The sequence below is a fragment of the Nelumbo lutea genome, chromosome 8, assembly GCF_056320005.1.
Source record: "Nelumbo lutea isolate HS-2025 chromosome 8, American lotus-T2T, whole genome shotgun sequence".
NCBI lineage: Eukaryota > Viridiplantae > Streptophyta > Magnoliopsida > Proteales > Nelumbonaceae > Nelumbo > Nelumbo lutea.
This window is the reverse complement of record NC_142691.1, coordinates 6,734,627-6,758,983: the sequence shown is the minus strand read 5'-3', so window position 1 is coordinate 6,758,983 and position 24,357 is coordinate 6,734,627. Positions and strand designations below refer to the sequence as shown.

At 36.4% G+C, this 24,357-nt stretch overlaps 1 protein-coding gene across 1 annotated transcript; it reads right to left on the bottom strand.

Moving 5' to 3' along the window:
• Positions 1 to 1,355: 1,355 nt before the first annotated feature.
• On the bottom strand, positions 1,356 to 7,541 carry GAMMA-VPE (gamma vacuolar processing enzyme). Its single transcript, XM_088957663.1, has 9 exons — positions 7,096 to 7,541; positions 5,138 to 5,302; positions 4,885 to 5,041; positions 4,411 to 4,496; positions 4,119 to 4,321; positions 3,425 to 3,473; positions 2,347 to 2,556; positions 1,956 to 2,162; positions 1,356 to 1,819 (listed from the first exon to the last, which is right to left on the bottom strand). Exons 1-9 carry the CDS (start codon positions 7,291 to 7,293, stop codon positions 1,637 to 1,639), a joined length of 1,458 nt encoding a protein of 485 aa, XP_088813789.1. The 5' UTR covers positions 7,294 to 7,541; the 3' UTR covers positions 1,356 to 1,636.
• Between the last annotated feature and the right edge of the window lie 16,816 nt (positions 7,542 to 24,357).

The following is a 24,357-nucleotide window of genomic DNA, read 5'->3' as shown; positions in this document are numbered from 1 at the left end:
AGTTCTCCACTTTGGCCTCTGAGTCATCAGTCACTTGGAAGCAGACCAAATGATGAGGTACTTAGCCCAAAAATTGATTCATCAACGGTCAAAAATGATGTTTTTAGACATTGTTTTAAGATTCTCCCGTAGGAGATATGAAATTATTGTGTGCATTATCCACTACAAGACATCGATTATAGTTAAATTTCTTAGGCCAAGATCATCATCGATTGGAATCTTCGGTCATTAAAGGAGAGGAAGACCTCTATAGAAGGGCCAAATGAAATCCAAGCATGCATTAAGCAATTCCTGAAATAAAATAATAAGAGATTCCAAAATTCCAATTTAGTGGCAGTAGTGCGTGAAGGATATGGCCCGAAGGAGACAATTATTAAAGAGGGGTAGTTTGGTCCTCCAATGATACCACGGCATGTGGCATTGCAAAACAGGGGAGTGACACCTTGGAATCACGTAAGCAGACCCCAGGAGCACCTCGAACACTTCACAAGTACGTCAAAGACCTCGGTACCACTTCGGTGCCAAATTATGAACAACTAGTCAAGACCTCAAATCGACATAAAAGGTGACATGCTCTCACCAATTTGACCTAAGTTTGATTAGTGACCTGCGTGACGTTCCGAGCGACCTCTCCTTTAAGTAAACTATCACCTCCAAATTCCCCAAGATCACAACGCCATGCTACTTATCCCTGACTCTTTCTTGCTTTATAACTCTCACAAAACTCCAATTTGCTAACTTGAAAACATCGCAATGCTCACGCCAGATAAAAATAAAATAACCCGAGTGTTCGAATTGTTCTCGCGGTAAGGAGCTACCGGATCACGTACGATCAGCTACCTTTCTGATCATGCAAGGAATAGTTACGTGGTGGAAGTAATAATTGATCAGAACCTACACACGCAATAACGGAATAAATAATGGATAAACAATGTGTAGATGATTCGGCGGGAGCGGTCTCGCTAGTAAGCTGTGCAAATCCTATCGTGTTAAGCAATCATTGGCCGCAAAAGCTACTCAATTTCGCGGCCATTGGAAAAAACTAACATGATGGGCTCAACACACTTTATTCAGCGTGTTCGCTCCCGCATGATCTTTGCTTATAACGAATGTTCCGAATCTTGATCACCTGGATTGTTGTTCATTTCTTTGTATTCTTTGCTCTGTTTATTTGTGTTCTGCTGCTTCGCTTTGAATCTTTGATTTCTTTCTCCATAAATAAAAGTTGCCCACTAAGAACGAGCGAAGGATGGATACAGCCATCTTAGATAAGATGAACGATCTTCGATCGCACGATCATTCAATGGTTTCGGAGGGAAAAAGCAAATAATAGCAACCAAATAACGCCTGCTAAGTAATTTGCAAGCACCATGACATTTCATTACATATAAACATATACAATTCCATTTATACACAGATTTATCTACATTTATAGATAATGCCTCTTAGTTAGGAATAGAACGGAACAACCATAAGTCTATAACCATTGGAATAGGAGGAGAGAGATACATAGACAATTCCAATTCCAATACTAAAATATGTACATGTATATTGAGGGCTGCCACCAATATATAATTACGAGACAGCAGCTAACAATGCTCTCCTCCTCTATGGTTGGTACCATGTCATCATCTTATCAGGCGCTAAATCCCTTACTAAGGGAGCTCCAAGAATTGGTGGGAATGCTGGTGCAAGCTTGAGACGAGGCCCCAGCCATCATTTCCTTTGTAACACCAGCGTTACAGATGTTTGCAAGGGAACGCATGTATTTCATCCCATACTGAGATAGAGATCCACAGTGTGTCTCAAATGCTCTCACCTGCACGATGGAGAGTACATACATCATTTTAGAGCAGAAACTATACCTCGAGTCATCAGTTTAATTACAGGCCTTTAAACTGAAATCAACATAATCAGCTGCACTAGTATTACATCCCTAGGCATCGTCTTCTTACCATAGTCTTAAGGCAATCCCAGTCATCTACCAGAGGCTGCCCTGCAGGCCGAACGGTCTTCAGCACTTCAGGACCTTTCTCATATCCAAACAAAAGCTTCCCGATGAGCATCATGCTGTGGTCTATGTGCATCCTGTGGGACATCATATCCAGGAACTGCTTTTGAGCTTTGAATTTCTTAGGTGAGCCTTCGGGAGCTTTCCGGAACTGGCAGAACAATATAGACATAATGTGTTTATGCTTGTGCAAAAAGCATGACAAAACTAGCCCATAGGAAGGTTGACAAGTAAATATAATTGCTAATTTGGTTTTCGTAGCATCATGTGTCAGAAGTTCATCAAAAGACGGTCATTATACAAGCCACATGGGGGAGGAGGGATTCAAATCAAACCTTGTGCCAGAAATGGAGGAGATCTGCATCACGTTGATTAACAGTCTGGATAGATGATGGCAACTTATTCTCATTAATGAAAGTATAGTTATCATTTGCAGGATTGGTTCCCATATACAAGAATAGCTCTGCACTGCTAAGTCTCAAGTCCCCATATTGCATCACATGTGAGCCAAAAGCAGAATTTCCACTTGAAGTCCTCCTTTTAACCTGCAATTACTTACAGAATGAAATCATCCAACTAACAGAAGACAAGCTAATACGGAATATAATTGTTTAAGTGTAGAGACATAAAGGTTATTTCAGGGTTTGACCTAGTTTTTGTACATTTTCAGTACATAAAGAGCTATAGCCCATCATCTGGCCAATCTCTATTAAGGAATCCTATATGCTGTAATGCCCCCAAAAATAATGTCCACTCAAACAACATTTTTATGGACACATTAGACTATTTTTTTCCTTCCATTCCTTTTGGGTGCAGGGGAGGATAATAAAATTAGATAGGGTGAAATTTGGGAAGTTGGGCAGGGAGATAGATAGGATCCACCTAAAGACACTTAGAACCCCAGCACAAGGCTAGGCCCAACCTGAGCTGGCCAGCCAAGCCCTATTACAACTAAGAACTCAGCTGGTTGGTCAGGTTTGGTCGTTTTCTCCCAATACTCTGCAGCTTTAACATGCATGTAACACGTAGAGTGTACACATGAATGGTACGTATACAATATAAGGTCACGAGACATTGGGCTTGGCCTACCTGAGGTGAAAACCCCACCCGGAACATAGCTGGGGTAAGGCCCAAGTTTACGTATGCCCAAGCCAAGAACAAAGCCCCAAAATACAATTGAAAGACACACATGATATCAAGCTGGGTTGGATCTGTAGGGCATAGATCTGCCTTACTGCACCTTCCCTCCTATAAATAGAACACATACTTGTTTGCAGGTAGATGTGCCCTTATCGTATGTAATATTCACCCACAGGTACCAAGATGAAATGATATTCCTTGGGTACATGAGAAGTGTTTTTTTTTTTTTTTTTTGGTCCAAGAATTCATAAAATTGCACAGATAAATCTTTACCAGTTGATACTGCTGCCTCAAACTTTCCGTCCGCAGATTGTGTACCTCACTGCCATAGGATAAACAGATCAAATAAAACAAATTAGGAAGAAGAAATGAAAACATTTCTACCCATGAGATAGGGCAGAAACTTTTACATTCTTGTTAACTTATTCAACAAAATCCATAATCATAAGCAACAGGATGAAGTAAAAGGAATGAAAACATTTCCGGACAAAACCATTCAAACATATTACACCTAAGAAAATGATCTATAAGGACTAGAAAAAAGTTCAGGGTAAATCCATCTGTTAACAGTGACTATCCCAAATGGTCATGGTTTCATGGGGTAACAATACAAGTTGATAATACAGGTAATTCAACTGTAAAGAAGTCATAGCATGTTGACCGAGTTAGCAACAATTCATACTGGCAGCTGTTCAGCCACCCTTACTGAATTTCAAATAGAAACAATTTGGGCTACAAAGCATGAGAATGCAGGATGAAGTCTGAAAGTAGCAACTTTGTGCGAGGAGGAAGAAAACAAATGAAAAAGCTTGAGGTTAGATGTCCACAAAGTCCATCCATCCCGAGACTGGATAGTCAGGACTGTATTAGGTGATTTAACATGATAGAACCAGAACAAATAACTTCCTTTCTGTCATTGAATAACACGAAAACCTCACAGATTTTGAGCTAAGCGGATTTTGCCAACCTGTCTTCCATCCAAGCAACACTATACAAGTCCCCCAAACAGGTCTCATATTCTGGGGGAGGAGGGTCTGTAAATTCTCCAGGACAGTATGTTCCCCAACTGCTCTCGTCTGCATTTGATGCTGTAGTTGCATAGATATTTAAACCTTCTGGAAGGAGACCTTCAAAAATACTCCCAGACTCACAAGCTTCAAGATAAAACACCTACAGTTTTGTAGAGTCTCATCAAAAACTATTTTCCACAAACCATATAGAATGCTCAAGGCAAATTAATAGTGCAATGACTAAGTTACCAGGCTTCTATAAGTTCCTGAAGCATATTTTTTCTTTAATACATCAATCAAATCATCGGCATACAAGTACGGACTGGTTGGCATGCCTGCATTAAATTATAAAATGGACACTGAAGCTGTGAGTATCATTCTTCGAACACCTAAGAAATGGAGAAAAAACATGGATTAAATATCCAAATGAATCCTCCCTCATAAAATAATAAGAGATACCCCTATTTTTAAAAATAAAAATCATCACATGATAATAAAATACTTTTAAAAGGTGTATTCTACTATTAACTAGGATTTTGCTCCAATTATAAGAATCAGGTTTACCAAAACCAATATTCACCACTCAAATGTAAAGTCCAGTCCTGAAATTAATCACTCCACTAGCCAGTTGAAGATATTTAGTTTCCCAACCATAAATAAAATATGCAATAAAAATGAGTAGGCAGAAGCATTTTAATCTCAGAGATCTCCAGAACTACTAACCAAGCACCCCAGGACCACCATGGTCAGAATAGTATATGAAAATATGGTCATTGGGACCACTATCCACAACCTTTCCACTACCCCCTGTAAGAGCCGTTCTGTTTCCAAGAAGAACGGCAAAAAAGTTGCCAACATTGACATCTTCTCCAGTATAATCCTGCAAGGAAAAAAATTAATGATATGAAAAAGTAAATAATGACTAACATGAAAAATAAGCACTGTGGAACCTGAATGAAAAAAAAAAAAAAAAAACCTTTGGAACTCCTTCATAGACATCATCACCATGCGGATGGTTGATGATGATACCAGGCCTAGGGTTCTCTTCATTGAAAGCAATGTCATCATACATGAAAACAATGATATTTTCATCTTTGAGTCCACCATTCCTCAAGAGTTGGTATGCGTGGCATATATCAGCCTAAACACAAATTGAAAAGAATATATATCAGAATCACATCAAACAACTGATTTTAACCAAGGAAAAACTGATAAAACGAGACAACAACCATTATATGAGAAAACAATAAGAATTTCAAGACCTGCATCTCCTAGAATCTGAACAGAAAATAAACCTTTTATAATCAATAGCATGACCAACAGGCATGTTATTGATAGAGAAGCAATAAAAAGGGTACACTTCCTTCATCCAATTTCGTCTAATGACAGGAACACACTGATAGTTACCAATAACACCAGAGACAAATAACCAGAAGAAGTGAGCTCTCCTTGTTAGGCCTCCAATATACAGGCTGTTTAGCAGGAACATGACCAAAAAAGTGTTTATTACATTGTTTCATTTTATTCATATCTAAGTTTTAATTCCATGCACTTGTTTTTCATATTAAATACAGTAATACACTCCGTTCAACTCTGATATATCTTAAATGCAATAACCCATTACCAAATACCATTGAAGTATTAACACTTTTGCACCTTTCATATAGTTGATCTCACAATTTTTTTAAATCAATAACAGAAAAATTTTATTAAGTACTTAAAAGATGATACAAGAGAAAAGGGGATGTATAAGCTCTCTTAACCCTCCCCAACAAAATACACAAGCTTATAACAAAGCCCAAAACAAGTTTCCCCTTCCAACCCCTTGTTGATCTCACAAATTTAGGCATACTTAAAGAGATAGGGGAAAAATCCATTGATCATGAAAGCTGTTATCCACATCTCACAAAGCCATGGCAATACATGGTTTCTCCTATTTTAACACCATGGTTCATGCACTACATGGTCTGGAATCATGCTAAGAATGCAGCAGAGCTTGTAGCAGCCAGTCGGCCACAGTGACAAAATTCAAGAAACTTGCTAGCATGGTAGTTCATTAGCTACCAAAGTAGGATCATAATGTAAATTTCCCAATAAAAACTTGACCAGTACCAGTAGATCTCAAACGTAGAGTGGTTCATCTATCTTCACTTAGGCTTGCAAATGTGTTTGTGACTCTGTATATGTGTAAGTGTGTGCATGATCTTCTGATTAATATTATTAACAGATATACTCAACATCCTACCTTCCAAATTATTTGGGGAGGGGACAGATGTAACAACCATCCAATAACGGATGACCGTTTTATAATACCTAAGATTCAGCCCACCTTAAGTATACTAAAGCAGCTGATAAGATGTTGTGACTGCTAACATCTATCTCTTGCTATAACTAATTAGATGTAGTTAAGCTCAATTGGGAATCTGTGATCGAGATACTACCGATAACACCTGACACAAATCAGCAAAAGCTTCAGTTGAGCAAAAAGCAGGACTAATACACAAAAATACTGTTAATAGTTCTGCCAGAATCCAATCATGTACGCCTACAAATTCTCAAAGCACAACTTGAGAAAAAACTTGAAGGAAACTACCTAGAAAATTCAGGAAAATGAAAGCATGCAGCGATTATTTAGATTAAGTAAATCGGGAAAGAAAAAAAAAAAAAAAGACAAATACCCAGATTACAATAAACCCCGACTTCTGCAGGCAATGAAGAATAACACCATGTCAAATAGAAAAAAAAAAAATCTCTCAGTAATACCAGAACCATTCACCTAAAACAGGCTACCATCAAGTAATGGATAAATATAGAGGAAACAAAAACTCAAATACAAACAAAATTCAAAATCCGGGGAAGAACGAAAAGCTTCAGGCACCGAGAAAATAGGCGCGATTAGAAACAAGATATATACAATTCATCGAAGATCATTACCTGATGCCTGTAATTCCAGTAACCGTTAGATCCAGCGATGAGGACGGCCCATCTCGTTCCGGCGGAATCATCTTCGTTGTCACCGCCGCGGAGAAATTCCGACGGCAACCTCAGCACATCGCCATCGAGATTCCGACTCTCAGCAATTATAGCAAACAACACAAGTAAGAGACAAACGCCGCCGGTGCAACGAAACATATTGTCTCCGGCGACCAGGCTGGGTTTGAGTAATGATGGAAAAAAAATGGTTTCTCAGGAGACTGATGATGAACCAATTGAGGGGAACACGGTCTTATAGGCTGATGGTTATGATTCTCGCTCCCACTTTGACCCTAATTGTTGATGACGTGGATCGCCGTATAACCGTCGCTTTATAAGGATAATTCAGTTTGTGGGGCCCCACCGTCGGAAGGTTGTTTACTTCGTTAAGTTTTTCCAACGTCATTGATTGGCTACCTCACCTGCAACTGAACTTGCCATCGCCCAGCCTCCTGTATTACCGGGACGGGCCCACAGAGGGGGAGGGAATCGCTATCTGTCAAACGTAGTATAGATAGTAAAATGACAGAATAGCCTTTACACTGTTTAATAAATTACAAACCATGTTAGACTGGTTAGTTACCTAATGGTCTATGGCTAAGTCCAAATTCAATGTATTGCAGTTGGATAATTGGAATCTATGAATCATGCCAACTTGCCCTTTGGAAGGCTGCTTTCCCCTGCTGTCATCTCATTCCACGCGTCACTATAGGGAACAACCAGAAGCATGGTCATACAACTGAGAGGATCGTTTGATAAGAATCTTTTGTTGGTGCATGGATTCTTAGATTAATCGATGAGGGAATTTGAGACGAGATATTCCAATCCATTGATTTGTGTAAAGGAGAGTCTGATTATGATGAGGCACAGGCTGTGTGCTACTCTATATCCTGAAATGGTAAAGTCTAAACTCTAAAGTGTCAGTGAATATTCTATAGTGATGGGGCGGCGTATAGGCTATTAGGTTGAGTGATTCCACAAAAGTCACATCGAAATGAATTTCAGTTTCAGGAGGTGGGGATTGGCAATGGACTAATGTGGTTATTGCTTGGGCAATTGGGCTTACCCGAAGGAAATAATGACGGTTATTTTCTTTGGCGATTAAGATTAACAAAGCGAGACAAAAGAAAACCTCCTCTCCGTCCCCGGCCCCACTTATTACTTGTGTAGCTGCAACGGCAGAGCTACAGCTTCTAAGCGGTGGTCATCCGGGATGCACGGACGAATTGATATTTATGGCATGTTTGGTTTGAAAGAAAATATAAGGAAAGGAAGAGAAATGTTAGGAAATTTAAACAAAATTTGTAAAGATTTTTTTAACATTTCTTTTCTTTTCCCTATTTTTTCCTTCAAATCAGACATAGCTTTAACTGTGGAATTTTAGAACTTTTTCATTCAGGCTACTTTCAATTTTACCGGATACATGCGAGTCTGGATCACTTGCCAAAAAAAACACGTTCTAAACCTTTACCAACATGATTTAGAATTTGTTCTGTTGATAAAAAATTCCAATTTAGGTAGTGCATTCACATTCTTTTAAAAAAAAGTTTTTTACTTTTTTATGTTATTATTTTTATCGTAATTTTGTTATAAGTAAAAATGAAAGAAAAATAAATTAAGGGTCTATTTGACTTGCAGTTAAAATCGGAATCGGAATGATCTATTCCCATAATTTATTTATTTCAGACATGAATAAAACTGAGAATTAGAATCAGTAAGAATGGGATTTCTTTCTCAAAGGAGGGGTAGAATGGAGGAATGTCATTCCAAATGAGAATAGAATTTTAATTACTCTCAACCAAATAATTGGGATCGGAATAATCTATTCCAATTCTGATTCCAAATTCTTATTTCCACGAATCAAACGGGGCCTAAGATGATTTGGTAAAAAACATAGAAAACCATCAACAGTTTCAATTAGAATAAATTTGTTATAAGGGGTTAGAAGAATTAAGGTTATATAAAAACGATACAGTAGAGTTAATAAGAATTTATTTAAACATTAATAGTTTAATAATAGATATGGCTTAAATATAAAGGATTGATGGGATACATGTAGCCAATGCCGTGTAGTAGATAGATATACTTTGTCCATCGCAAATATGACCAAATTTCTTGATAACCAATGTTTCCCTTCCATTTACTTAAAAACGAGCAAGCGTTCAATAGAAAGATCGGGTTAGACTTTAACCGGCACTGGTTCAGATCTCCCATACAGCTATACTTTCAATCAGTATGTGATAGAGTGATTGGACGCAAGCCACAAGTTAGCTTGTCCGGTTTGAAAATTTTTAACTACACCACGCTTTGATTAGGGTTCGGGCCCGATTAAAATTATATAGATTCATATTCAAACCTTACCCGATTAAAATTATATAGAATTTGAATTCACTTAGGCCTTATTTGTTTTTTGGGAAATACATAAAGGCCTGTTTGGTATGTCTTTTTGAAAATATCTTCTTGTAGCTTTGATAGTCAAAAAATATATTGAACTTTTGACATAAGATCTCGGCAGCCCAAAGATAATTTGGCAGATGTGCATCTTTACATGCATCTGCCCATGTCTTTCCGCACGAGATTAAAACACGAAAGATGTAAATGAAACTTCCTGAAATGGGCTTTTCGCATCTTTTTTGACGACTAAATCTTTTTGATGCGCGGAAAGATGTGCCAAATGAAAAAATGTAAAAATTTAATTTTCTATTATTTGGATTTACAAGGGAAAATAGTAAAAAAAGTGCCCAACACAAAACAAATTCCACTACTACGTCCTCATTTTTTCCGTTTCATGATGAGTAGAGGAAGTGAAGCTCTACTTGTTGCGTCTAATGCTGCGAAGTGCTGGTTGAAGACCGGACCTCATTATGGTCATCGTCATCATTTCTTTGCCTTCATACCTTCTTCTACCATTGCCGCCTCCACCATTTCCACCTCTGCCACCACCCCCGTTAAAACCATACCCACCAGTGTGTCCTTGCCATCACCATAACCATCCCTCCTATTTCCCTAAAACAAGATCCATCGAGGCTGGTCACCATCGTCCGGCGTAATCACGGATTCGTTGGGACTGGTCACCTAAAATAAGATCCCTAAAATACTTACATCTTCAATGGTATCAATCACGGATTCAACCTTTTCTTCGTTAGCAAAGCTCCAAAGCCCTTCATCGTGCTGAACAATTTCACAAACTCCAATTGTTTTGGCACTCTCCTAAACCATGGATCTGATCTTTACTTTCAACAAAATGTTCAAAAAAATGTTGGAAATCCGACTGTTAGGGCATGTAGAGGTTGAAGAAGAAAAATCTCCCAAAGGCTCTATTTAAAAAGGCCCAAGATATTTTCTTGAGTATTCTCACCAGGGTCACATTGTTTTGGTGTAATCCTGATTGCACAATTTTGGGATCCTACATCCCATGTTTTTTCTCATCTCATTCTCCTATTTCCCTCTAAACAAATAAGAGAAAAGGGAATATTTTTTAAATATTTCCTTCTTCTCATTCCCATCCCACAAACCGAATGGAGCCCAAATGTTGGTAACTTTTCCCCAACTTTTCTAGGTAAATAAGAAAATGACCATTGTAGTCATAAAAAGCTATTTAAAAAAAAAAGGATAATTTTGTCCTATTTAAGTGTTGACAACTTTCCCCCAAGTAAAAAAAAAAATTACCTATCAAAAAAACCACGGGTATCTTGATCAATGAGAATCAATCAAAATAATAAAAAAAGGAAATTGTCTAAAACTAACCATGAGTTTTCAGCATTTCTCTTAAACTTACTACAACTTTTCAAAATGTCTAAAACTCACAATGTCACTAATTTGACATTAAACAGACTAACATGCGTTAATATATTACCATTTTAACCTTCATAAAAAAATATAAAGTATATAAAAATAAATTAGTGGGTGTTAATATATTACCATTTTAATATTTAGACATGAAAAATGGAAAAAGTTCAAAAACATATTTTCAAATATAAAATGCATAAAAACATAGAAATTACAAAAAAAATATAAAAATTATAGAAATTGCAAACAAAATAAAACAAATATTTTCAAATTATAGAAACTATAATAATTGAAAAACAAAATCAGAAAAAAAAATTGTAGAAAAAACACCAAAAATTTATAGATTGTAGAAAATAGAAAAATATAAAAAACAGAAATTATAAAAAACATTGAAAATTATAACAAAACATTAAAAATGAAAAAAAGAACAAGAAAAATGAAAACAGAAAAAGACAAATTTTCCTCTAACTCACAATTCAAGAGTAATTTGGTCATGAAAGTTGTTATTTATGCTGACATGAATACCTCTGTTAAGAAGCATTAACAATGCACTAACGGAAGGTGTATTTTAGAAAATAAAAACTTATTGATACAATGAATTTTAAACATTTTGAAAAGTTATGATAAATTTAAGAAAAATGTTAAAAATTTATAATGAATTTTAAACAATTTCCAAAAAAAAAAATGGCACTTAACAGTATTTACATTTACTGTTACCAGGTAGAAAGTTGACTCCCAACTTAACATTATTTACATTTACCGTTGGTATGTACTGCCAAAACAGTAGGTCCGTCCATACTTTGGTTGAAAGCATGGTGAGACCGAGGAATCAATAAGAGGGAGCCGTGCTTCACAGGAGAAGTACCTTTCTGTGTAATGTTACAGCTACAGCCAATGTCAGAGCACCATGTGAATCCAATTCATTGAGGATCCAGCTAAGAATCTTTTTGTTTGATAGAATCTGGATTATTTTTTGACAACTTAACTTACCAAGGTTACACATTTGAGACGAGATAAGAAAAGTAGTATTATTACAAAATTCGGAATCAGTAGCAATCCATACCTTAATCAACAGTGATATCCCAACTGTACATAGTTCCTTATGATATCCCAACTATTCTTAAATATTGAATTTCAAAAAGGGAAATCTCTAGGGGGCCATCATCAGATGTTGGGTCTCTTTCTCTCTCTTTCTCATGTAATCACGGAGAAACGACAAAAACTCACCACCGGTGGCACCCTAGACTGGAATACCTGACAATAATAACGTAGATAAGGAAGTGAAAGAAGGGATCACATTGTTAAGCAACCAAGAACCACTACTTGATATATAGATGAGCATTATCTGGACAATAATAGAAAGAGTAACTGATGACAGTAGAAAGCAATATCATCATTAAATCATATACTTTAAAGTATTGATATATAACATATTTATAGTGGGGGTGCGGTTACAAACTGAATAGAATAATTCAAAATTTTAAAAATTGAAATAAAAAATAGAAATTGAATCAAAACCGAATTACAAAAAAAATCAAAATAATTGAATCCGAAATTGTTGGTTTGATTTTTTATTATTTCGGTTAAAAACCGAATTTAATTAATATATATATAATATTATATATTATAACATGTATGAAATTGACTTTTATTATAATACATTATATATAATATATTAATATATATATATAACTATATAGCATATTAAATATTAAATGTTGTATATTATATATTACATGTTATATAATGAATTTCAGTTAATTCGGTTAACCAAATTTATAACTCTGAAAACCAAAAACCAAAATTCATAAAAATCAAATTAACCAAACCGAATTACTTAAAACCAAAAAAATCAAAACTGAAATTTTCGATTTAGTGTATCAGTTTTAACCATTAATGCTCACCCCTACTTGTAGTCTTGTACATTGACATAACTAGTATTATTTAATTCTAATGGTTAGATATAATTCAAAGTATTCAACATATCAATAACCTAGAAACCAATACATATTATATGATATGTATCGATGCTGTGATACTTTGAACCTTATATATACAATACAACGACATCAAAAAGAAAAACCAGAAACGCAATCAAACAAACAACAATTTTTCTAAATCAAAATCAAATGCTTGGTTGATATAGGAATTGTTTTTGTTTTAGAAAACAAAAGCATATACATAGACAAACACCACTTAAATTAAATAGAACACAAACTAACTGATAATGGGCAAAACATCCATCTACAGAGAAAAACATTACAATGAAACTCAAACAGTGGGGATGTATCCACCAACATAACAATCAAGGATAAAATTTTCAATACAATATATCTCATATCAGGTGTATAGTATCTTTGGAATACTGATACACCTATTTATAGGTGTTTCAGAAATCCATTTTTTAAATAAAAGAAATATACTTAAATATGACCTTAAGAATTAAATTTAAAAAAAAAACTAAAAAAAATTAAATACACATGATAGAGTACCAATACAATCTACAGATACACAGATGCATATCGATATTTTAAACCATGATATAAATGAAAGTAATATGTGAAAATCATAATCGAGCCAAGGTTCAGAGTTGTTTTGATGTAAGAAATGTTCTTTCATCCTCTTTAATGCAATGAATACAATTTGGCCGTGCATAGTTGCCGTAGAAGCAACAATTATTGTCTTGGGGTAATTAGTGTTGAGAATCATTAACATCTGGAGCCTGGCATGGCATTGCATGCGCTAACAACTTTATGGAGAGTTTACGTCTGTCTCAAAACTAACCATCGCCAAAAGTTCCTTGTCTTCCGACCCTCATGGCTGCGGGGCCCCTTTCCTTTGCAGTGGTTCATATGGTCCCCCAATGAAAATATTATCCCTGTACTTTGAAAAGTTAAAATTATATCAAAACATTTTTTTTAATCTTTAGAACAGTAGATAGGATCTAGAATCCTCCGACCCTAAATTATATCAAGATAAACTTTGATGCGTCAAGAAATGTGTAATGGTGTAATGGGCATTATTTTCTCTTGGCACACTCGGCCCAATGTCACCACTCAGAAAAAATCCGTAGTGTCATGTGGGTGGGCTTGGATTTGTTTTCACATTTTCTATATCCACTGAACATGAACATTATAGTTGCATATTAGAAATATCCCGTTTTTCTTTTTTTCGAAGCCTAACAAGGCAGTTCATTAAGATTGATTGACTCGAGTACAATCGTTATCAATACAAGATTGTAAAATAGAAGGGCAGAATGACCGAGTCTTCAACCTATAACAGAAATGTTCTCAATACGTCAAGGCCAGTGGTGTTCCCTGGATATAGATGTGGAATATTTTATGGGTAGCAGATTCGGAGTGAGTGCCTGTAGATAAAATTGTGGGAAGAGTTTCTGGGTAGGATGTCCGAGCTTAAAGAAATCTCACCGTTAAATATCCAAAACCGATGAGACAGTCAACAGATCTACATCTACTAGCCTCCAAAAGAGATGTTAGAAACTTTGAATGACGGCCTTAGTGTACTCGATCATGGACTATATATTGTAGGGGTTTTTACCGTTCAGTCCACCTTTAGGTGGAGCTATTACTAGACTGGAATCCTGCCCATGGATTGATGCCAAATTCATGGGCAGGATGTGGTTTATAGGTGGCTACTAATAGACTAGGAGAGGCTGCAAATTAGATTTCTGATGGGACCAGATTGCAGTCCAAAAATCCCTGTATTTTATTTTAATTATGTTGACCATGTTGCAAGGAGAAAAATCGCATTTGTGAATTGTGATGCACTTATCAATAATTAATTGGAGTAGGTGTCAGTTTGGAATTGATGTCAATATACAGGCGGATATTAATATTTAGGTGAAGTATTTAACATTTTAAATTATTATATATTTGTAGTAGAATTCAAAATTGGGATAATAGCATATAAGGGCAACTTTTGGGCCCTAATATCATTAAAAGTAATATTTAAAAAAAATAAAAAATAGGGTAAATTTTGATAAATAATATCAATAAAGGGCAAAATCTTCCTCTTGCAATATATTCACCATGTTGCCGCTTGCAGTCGCCTCCGACAACGCCTCTGCCTGTCTCCGCCCACCAGCGACACCGCCGCCTCTATCTTATTGTTGGAGGTGACCAGAGGTGGCAGTGCTGGGCAGAGAAATAACCACCAGCACCACTGCCACCACCTCTGCCTCCACCCACCTCCAACAACGTTGCCGGAGGCAGAGGCGGATAGACTTTTGATGATCGGTGTACCTGTAAAATGCTTTACTCAGTTGGGTTTGGGTTGCTCTGTTTGAAATAGAACAATTTCTTTGTTTTCAAATGTACCAAAGCATGTAGGTTCATTTCTCAACTTTAATCATATATAAGCTTATGATCCTCTTAAGCCCTCTTTTACGTTTAAATCCTCTTGTTAGATCTTGAAGAAATCCTATTGATTTACAATACGTAATTTCATGCATGTTTGACTCATATATAGTCAAATATAGTTGATAAAATATGAACCTTAATTCTTAATTTATTTAAATACAAATGATTATTGAAGTCAATATGGCAAAATTGTCTTCTAGATGGTGGTTCGATTCAGGCACCACAATCCATGTTTGCAAGGACAAATCATTGTCAAAAAATATGAATAAGTGATTGATAGCTAGGAGGTACAAATGGGAAACCAAGCATGTGCCAAAGTTGTTGGAAGAATCAGCGTGGAATTGAACTTCACATTCGGAAAGACATTTACTCTCTTAAATGTTCTCCATGTTCTTGATATTAAAAAGAACTTGGTTCAATAAATCTTGATGTTTGTTGGAAAGGAATACGGTTGTAATAGTATGCTCAAATTAAGTATAAATGAAGGAAAATGTTATGCTTATGTTGTTGACTCTTTCTCTTTATGGCATGATAGATTAACACACTTGAATTTTAAATCCATAAAAAACATGAGTATACTTAATTTAATTGTTTATAATAATGAACTAAATGAAAAATGTGGGACATATGTAAAATCTAAAATGGCTAAGAAACATTTCCCAAGTGTTGGGAGAAATTCTCAACTTCTATAACTAATTCATTCTGACATCTATGAACTCAATGGTGTATTAACTATAGGATGTAAGAGATACTTCATAACCTATATAGATGATTTTTCTATATACACCTATGTCTACCTTATGAGAACTAAGGATGAAACTTTGACATGTTTAAACTATATAAAAATGAAGTTGAAAAATCAATTGGAAAAGAAATTTAAAATCCTTAGAAATGATAGACGTGTTGAATACTTTAAGAATGAGTTTAATTCTTTCTCTGAAGAATTTGGAATAGTACATCAAAGTTCTATTCCCTACACCCCTTAACATAATGGTTTGGCCGAAAGAAAAAAAACAAAACACTTATAGAAATTATAAACTGTATGCTGATGAAAGCTAATGCACATGGGTATTAGTAGACTTGCCTTTAGGATCAAAACAATCAAATGTAAATGGGTGTTTAGAAGAAAATACAATATTGATATAATTGTATAAACTTTTAAGTCTAGATTGGTAGCCAAAGGATTCAGTCAAAATGAAGGGATTGACTACTTTGACACCTATGCACCAGTGGCTATAACAACTTCTACTAGAACATTTATAGCAATAGCATCCATTTATCATTTATTTGTTCATCAAATGGATGTTAAAACTGCTTTTTTAAATGGTGGTTTAAATGAAAATGGTGATTTTAGCTTTTGGTGCAATGCCAGTCATTGATGTGGTCAACGACCACGATTCGATCGGGTGTGATCAAGAGACACAATTCAAAGTTAACAGTCATTAACTATTAACTACCTTTTAAATAGTCGCAATGTTTGAAATTGTGATTGTCAATGTGTCTTTCTTTGAACCAACACTTTCCTCTGCTCCATAAATCTTCATAACTATTTAAGGAGCATGAATCAATCATTTCACACACAATTTTCTAAAATCACTTTGCCTCTCTCTCTCAATCCAATATGCTATTATCTCACAAAAAGTTTCTTTGGAGACTCTTCAACTTTGTTGGTTGTAAATTCTCGCCCAAGACTCTATTGTATCTTATGAACAGATTTGCCTGTAACCCAACACCAAACTCAGTGAAACTGAATAGGAATCTAAAGACTGTGTTTTCAGACGCACTTCAGATCTTCTCCTCCAAGTCTCAGTGAGCCCATTTCCCAACATCAGGAACATTTTTCAAACCTATGTGTTATTATTCATAGATGCTCCCAATATATGGTGGGATGTACCTATGAGGTGTGCTCTTTGAGAAGTAGATCCCAATTCGGTTAAAGCCAAATATCCTCTAAGAAAAATCTCTACTCAGCATCCAGCTGCATATTGGGAATACATGCTTCAGGTTGTATGTAAAGTCTCTAAAATAGCTCGTTGAAGTGCTTGAGTGTTTTTCCCCCCTCTTTTTAGGTGGTCATACCCCAGTTGAGGTTGTTGTTCAAAGAATCCTCTTTTTTTTTTTTGAATAATGAAGTTTGAGTCATAAGTGATTCTTTTTTTTATTAAACTGGATTTCCTAGCCCCAAAAAAATCAATTATTGAAGTGAGGAATGATATTTATAATTGCAAGCTTGAAAATGACTTCTCAAAACATGTCAAACACAACCTATATGTCTGGTCCATTTCTAACTTAGGGTTGCAAATAGTATCTATTTGTTTGAATTCAAATTCAATTCATTTATAATTGGATGAATATTGATCCACCCATATCCAATATGAGAAAATCCATTATGATTCGATTTAAATATGTATGTTCATATAGATACTTGAAATCCATGTTGTATTTATTTGTAAAGTTGGTTTAGATGTTTTTTTTTTATTAAATTGTTGTAGTTCTATGTTTCATACATGTTATTTTTATTCATTTTGTCCATGAAAAATACATTTTAATATAATTTTATTCATAATATGTAATATTTTCATCATTTTTTAGTCTGATTTATTAATTAACAATTTTTGATATAGATTGCAATTCAAATTTGATTCTAATCCAATATAAATCCAATGGATATGAACTAATTTGAACTCGGATATAAACCAATTAAATGTGGATCTACTTATATCCAAATCAATTTGATATATTTTGTAGCCCTATTCTAGTTTGTCCATATCACATCCTTGGCCTAGCCCGCTGCAAAAACTAATTTTATAGTGATACTATACCAAACCCACTACTTGAAGCTTGAAATGCAAAAAACCAAAGTTTAGTTAGCATTGCATTAGGAGACAAGCGACAGGATTCCCTACAAGCAAAAGCTTTCCACACGCTGTGAAAAGCATGGAAATCCCACTACATATTGGGAACATCTCCCCATGAATTTAATATAAATGCATGAGCATGTGTTCCCAATGTGTAGACAAATGCTATGTGAGCAAAAGTTTTTGCTTGCAAGAGATTCGAGTTGAAAACTGGGAATCATGGCCTTGGATGTATTATTGGGGCTCCACAAGCATATCATATAATTCAAGGTGGGTTAACAACAATACATCAAAGGTAGGGGGGGGGTAATTTCCACCCTACTCAATGAGTACCTATATGGATATGAGTAGGGGTGCAAATGGATGGGGCCATAAATCGATTTGATCCCATTTATTGGATTCAGATATCCTCATTTTGGATCTTCATATCGGATCATAAGATTTGATAAAAAATCGGATCAAATTCGGATCACCCCTATCCGATCTATGTGTATAGATGCATATATATAAAACACATATATATGGTATTTATTTATTTGTTTACAAATATATTATTTATATTGATTTTTTTTGTAAATTTGTTATATTAATATTTTTATAAAAAAAAATATGTATATATATGATGAAAATAGTTGAAAAGATACTTGTATTTTTGTTTTTATTTATCTAAACTATTATAATTTATTTTCTTTTAATAATTTATTAATTTTTTAAATAATTAAATCATATCTGAATACATGTCTTCCTTATTGGATTCAAATTCAAATCCATGTATGTAATATCTGATTGGATCTTCGGATCGGATTGGATATGCTCTTCATAGTATTAGATTGGACTTGGATATATTATTATTCAAATCTGATTCGATTTGTTTGCCTCCCTAGACATGAGTGGGGACTTTTTTATTTATTTATTTTTTGAAAAATGGATTTTGGAGTGGAGACATGTTTTGGGATTTTACAATTCATATGGATATGAGCAAGATATAGTATTAGGCTAAACTCGATATATTGAATATACTAAAAATACCCATAGTCCTTGTAATTAGATTACCAATATACCAAGGTATATGTATATTTATATGTATATGTGTGTGTGTGCTTTGGCATAGGTAGCTTAAAACCTAGTCGCTTTGGCATGGGCAAAGCAAAGTGACACAGGCACAGACAGGTCGGGTATGTACCCTACAATGTCTATTCACCCTGGCATACAATGGCGATTAGATTGTTCCTACTAATGTTGAGCTCGCCAGTCCGGGAGTAATCTATACTTGGAAAAAATTGCACACAAAGATTGCAAAACACTTGTATTTCATTGATAAAGAACTTTAGGTACAAAAAAAAAAGAGAGAAAAAGAAGAGAATTAATCGAGCTTGGAGGCTCGGAACATTGAGCACTACAAAAGGGGGGGGGGTCCAAGAAAAGAGGCTTCAATCTGTTCGGGGCTCTTTATCCTTATTAGAGACTTTAGCAAGAGGATTCGTTTCCATATGGTCCTCGGCAACACCAGTCTCCTCTCCCTTGTCATCAAGCAGGTCGTTATCACTCTCCACTTCGGAGTCTGAATCCTTGGCAGCTTCAATGGCCATCTCCTTGGTGATTTTTGATGTGGTGATGGCGTTAAGATTAAGGTGGGGAAATTCACGCCGGGTCAACCACCTGCTGAGCTTGAACCCCTTGCCGTAGCCTGCTTTCCCTGCCTCGACCAACCTTTCCCGAAGCTCCACCGAGGACTTGTACTCCTCAACTGCCTTAACCTTATCCTCCTCCATCGCCTGAAACAGGAGTTCGGTTCGTTCCTTCACATGGGCCTTGAGGTTCTCGATCTCCCTCTTCAATACCATTTCATGCTCTTCAAGCTCCTTCTTCTCTGACATCAGCAGAGTTAGCAGCTCTTTTTTAGATCATGCATCGTTCTTTAGTTGGTTGATTTCGCTACGAGCTAGGTTTAGTTCGACGTGGGCATTTTGAGAAGACTCCTTGGCTTTAAAAAGCCCGCTTTAGGTGCACCTCGGACTGGTAAGCCAAGGCGTGGATGGAGAAGTTCACCTGCCAAGGGAAGAAAATGAGTATCAATATACGAAAAATCTAAGTACAAGACAAATTGAAAGACAAGTACAAGAACATACCACCATATAGTGTGTGGTTGCTTGGACCCCAAGCTGAACTATTGGCAAGTCAGCCCAACGAGCGATCAAATGCTCCGAATCGGAGCATCACTGCCCGAAGAAGTGGCAGTTGCTGGGACGGGCTCTGAAGATGTAGCCCCTCGTGCATGCGGGGTGGGGTGGCCTTGCTTGAGTCCTCCTCGACCAGATCGATTATGGAAGGCTGCTTGACAACAGGTGGGTGCTCGGGCTCAGGAATGGTAGCCTCAGTTGTGGCTGCTTCAGTCTCGACGCAAGCCTTTTTGGAGGCTCTCTTCTTCTTCTTCCCCTTCTTCATGCTCCCAAAGAGCTCATCGGCAGGGATGTCATCAATGGCAACTGCGATAAAAGATGAGCTAAGTCAGATACAATATCAAAGTAAAACGAATAGAAAAAGTACAACAAATAATGACCTACTAGGAGGACTTAGGCTGGCTTGCAGGAGCTTCTCCTCAGTCACATAGTTTTTGAACTTCAGGCCGATCTCCACCCAAGATCAGACCTCCTCCATTGTCTTCAAGTCTAGTCTAATGCCGGGGTCCTGGATGGCTGCCCTCTAGTGAGTCGGGAAGGACCACCCCTCGATGTTGCGGATCACGAAGTAACGCCTCTTCCAGGCTGGGACCTTATTAGGGAGCTCGTGCAACAATTTGTACCCAGGACGAGGAGACAAATAGTAAGTTCACCTGTGCTCGAGCAGAATGTAGGACGAGTTTTTCTTAATGAAAATGATTGAAGAGAAGACGTCGAGGTCAAGGGAACGGTTGTAATCATGGAAATGAGAAATGGTATCTACGATATTATGGATAGAGTTCGGGTGTAGTTGGTCAATGGTAATGTTAAAGAATTTAATGATCTCGATTATAAGAGGGTGAAGTGGAAGACGCAGACCGACTACGAGCTGCTTCTCAAAGATCATGATCTCATTGTGATCATGATCCCAAGGAAAGTTGCCTAAGGGGATGCTATACACAAGGTCGTTAGGGAGTCTGTATCAGGCTACTGAGGCTAAGAGCTTGTCCGCCGTCATTATCGACAGGCCGAAGTTGTCTAGCAGCCGACCTTGGTGTGAGGTAGAAGCTGATTTACCAGAAGCCTCTCGCTCTCGCCAAAGTGAGTCCACCTCGAGCAGACTGAGGACCATGCCCTGTCCTGAAGTGACCACCTCAATAGGACGAGGATCTAGGGTTTGATCCGAGGTACCCTCCTCGGCCCCAGCGGACTCGCCGCTCCCGTCTATAAGACTATCTAAGATAAGGCTAGACATATTAAAAGAAATGACAACGGAATCAAAAGGAAAAGGCAAAGGAATGTGGACTCACCAAAAGGAAGACCAAAGATCAACATGATCTGACGACTCCTAGAAAAACCGGTTGCATGCCCCTCGAGGTTGAAATCGATTTAGCGTGTGTTTTGACGTCTGCAGAGTCTATAATCAGCTTGACGTCCGCGCGTATCGGGTACGCGATCTGGGTTACTTCTTGGTTGAACCAAATGATTGAACAGGTCCAGCCAACGGCTCTCCCTCCACATCACCTAGATTCCGTGCCAAATCCACCTAAGCTCGTCGTGAACTCCCCACGCCGGGTTAAGACCCTTGCCACGAGGAATGGGGGGCAATTGATGAGGAGTAATTTGGCACGACCTAATAAATAAAAGTCACATGGACGCGATCTGCTTGTAGGATGACAACTCAGCAAGGGGAGCTTAGTTAGCGGTATGTGGAGCTCGGTGTAAAGTCACTTCGACATAAAGTCACTTTGGCGTAGTACCACCTCAATGGCTAATCGAGTTCGGGGCCCAGGAACCAAGTGACACGTAATAACTCTCAGTAGCTTCCTAGTAGACTTCGGATATTGCGGGATCATACCACATAATGGCAAGCCTTATATTCTCTCCATTCGAATCAGGCGACGATAATGAAGTTCATTGACTGATATGTTACTCTCTGACTAAAGCGGAAACGGATCTCGTCCATTTAGGCCGCAAATCTCGGAACTGTTTCGGGAAACCCGCAATAAATCAGCTATATAAAGGCATCAACCCCTTTATGGTCCAGGTATGCGTGATTACTTGCATCCAAGCTCTCTAGCACTCAGATTCTAGTTCACAATCACGATACAGTACTGACTTAAGCATTGGAGTGACCTCGCCGGGTTAACCGCCCCAAGTGCTCTAATCCTCTGTCTTACAACTTGCTCCAGTTCGCCACACGGCTAAGGTCCAGATCATCCTCCAGCTAAGAGCTTCCAGATCGCACATCATCATATACATCATTGAAGAAGCAAATTAAACCTTTTCATTGTTGTAGGTTTTAGCCTTTTAAGGCAAACTTTCATTTCTTTAATTATGTTATTTATTTATTTTGCTTCAAAGACTTGAGTTTTGTTGTTTTAAATTTTATTTTAGCTTTTGTAACTTTTCAACTCTCTATATTGAATGATGAAGGTTCTATATCAGTAGTACATAGACTAAAAAAAAAGGGAATAGTTGGGTAGCCAATAATCTTCCTCATACTTATGTTGTAGTTGTTCTACAGAATTAGTTGGGTAACCAATAATCTTCCTCATACATATGTTGTAGTTGTTCTACAGAATTAGTTGGGTAACCAATAATCTTCCTCATACTTATGTTGTAGTTGTTCTACAGAATTTGATGAAAGGGTTGGAACACCGTGATTTCTGCTTTGTTCGAGAAATTTTAGAAAAAGGGGTTGGGTTATCTACTAGTTGGTTGAGTTTCTTTTTTGCTCTCGTTGCTTCAACTGAAATGGGTAATTTGGTAATTTGCTAACGAATTCATATAGAAGGGAGTTTATTTTGTAGTTGATATGAGTTGAGTTTGGATTTTTTTTTATGAGGAATATTGATTGGCATTCGGTAGTAATTGAGTTGGGTCAGTAAAACTTGATAAATGCAAAACAAATACCTAATATTATTTTCAAATATAAAAATTACATAAACAATTAACCGTGTGGGGAGCCCACTTGAATTAATGGTGGCTTAGTTGATAGTTTTTGCTGGATGTTTGTAGTGAAGATCTGGGATCAATTACCACGGCTACTAGGGCTGGGGGTTATGGGTTCTGGGGATGGAGGTAGCCCCATGAAGCAAGTTATTAGAAGTACCATAAACCCAAATTGTCAATTGATTTGACAAATTCGTCTCTAATCCAAAGTGTTCATTTTTTGGGCCGTTTTTAAATGCCCAATTGAGGATAGAGGCCAATATAAATGTTAAATATTTTTAAAATATTATTTATATTTTGAAAGTTGAAACTTGAAAATAGTTCAATTTCTTTTTTCTTAAGTAAATATTTTTTCCTAAAATGTGTTTTAATTGAAAAAAAATCAGGGCTTCGGGTCTTGATAGGGAAACCATCTCCATTGGGGATGGAGGTTCATTTTCCTCCCTAATGGGGATTGGGGACAACGAGGTGAGTGTGGTCCATGCCCTATTTCCATTCCTAAATTCGACCATGTTAAGATATTAAATTAATAAAAAATTAGATAAAAATTAATAATACCAACAAATGAAATTAGTAACAATAAAATACTACTAAGACAAGTTATGTAATTAAAATAAGTATATATGTGTGATATTTCAATATATGTTTTAAATTAGCCATTTAATTCGAAATTATTATTTGTATAGTTCACATATATTTAAATCCTACTTAAAAATTAGTATCAAAACACAATTATAACAAAAATTAATAGAAATTAATAAAAATAACATTCATTTAAATTCAGTTTAGAATTATAAAAATTAATAACAATTTATCTAACCATGATGAAAATTAATAAACATTGATGGAAACGTTAATAAAAATTAACACAAGTATAGCTAACAATAAATTATTGCTAATTACTAAATTGTTGCTTAAATATTTAAAATATTTAAATATTAGTAAGTATATAAAGTTGGGTTATAGTCATAATTAAATTAATCTAAGCCCAAGTGTGAGCTTTAAGACTACCGGTTGGACATCTAAGAGAAATGTGACATTCGTAATTGGATTGAAGCAAAATGAGGACAACCCATCCATACA

Bases quoted from the DNA above. Each gene is read 5' to 3' on its own strand.
- GAMMA-VPE (XM_088957663.1), bottom strand. From the start codon at position 7,293: ATGTTTCGTTGCACCGGCGGCGTTTGTCTCTTACTTGTGTTGTTTGCT. The intron at 4,322-4,410 runs GTAACTTAGTCA...ACAAAACTGTAG, and splicing joins CAGGAACTTATAGAAGCCTG to GTGTTTTATCTTGAAGCTTG. The intron at 2,557-3,424 runs GTAAAGATTTAT...AAGTAATTGCAG, and splicing joins TGAGGCAGCAGTATCAACTG to GTTAAAAGGAGGACTTCAAG.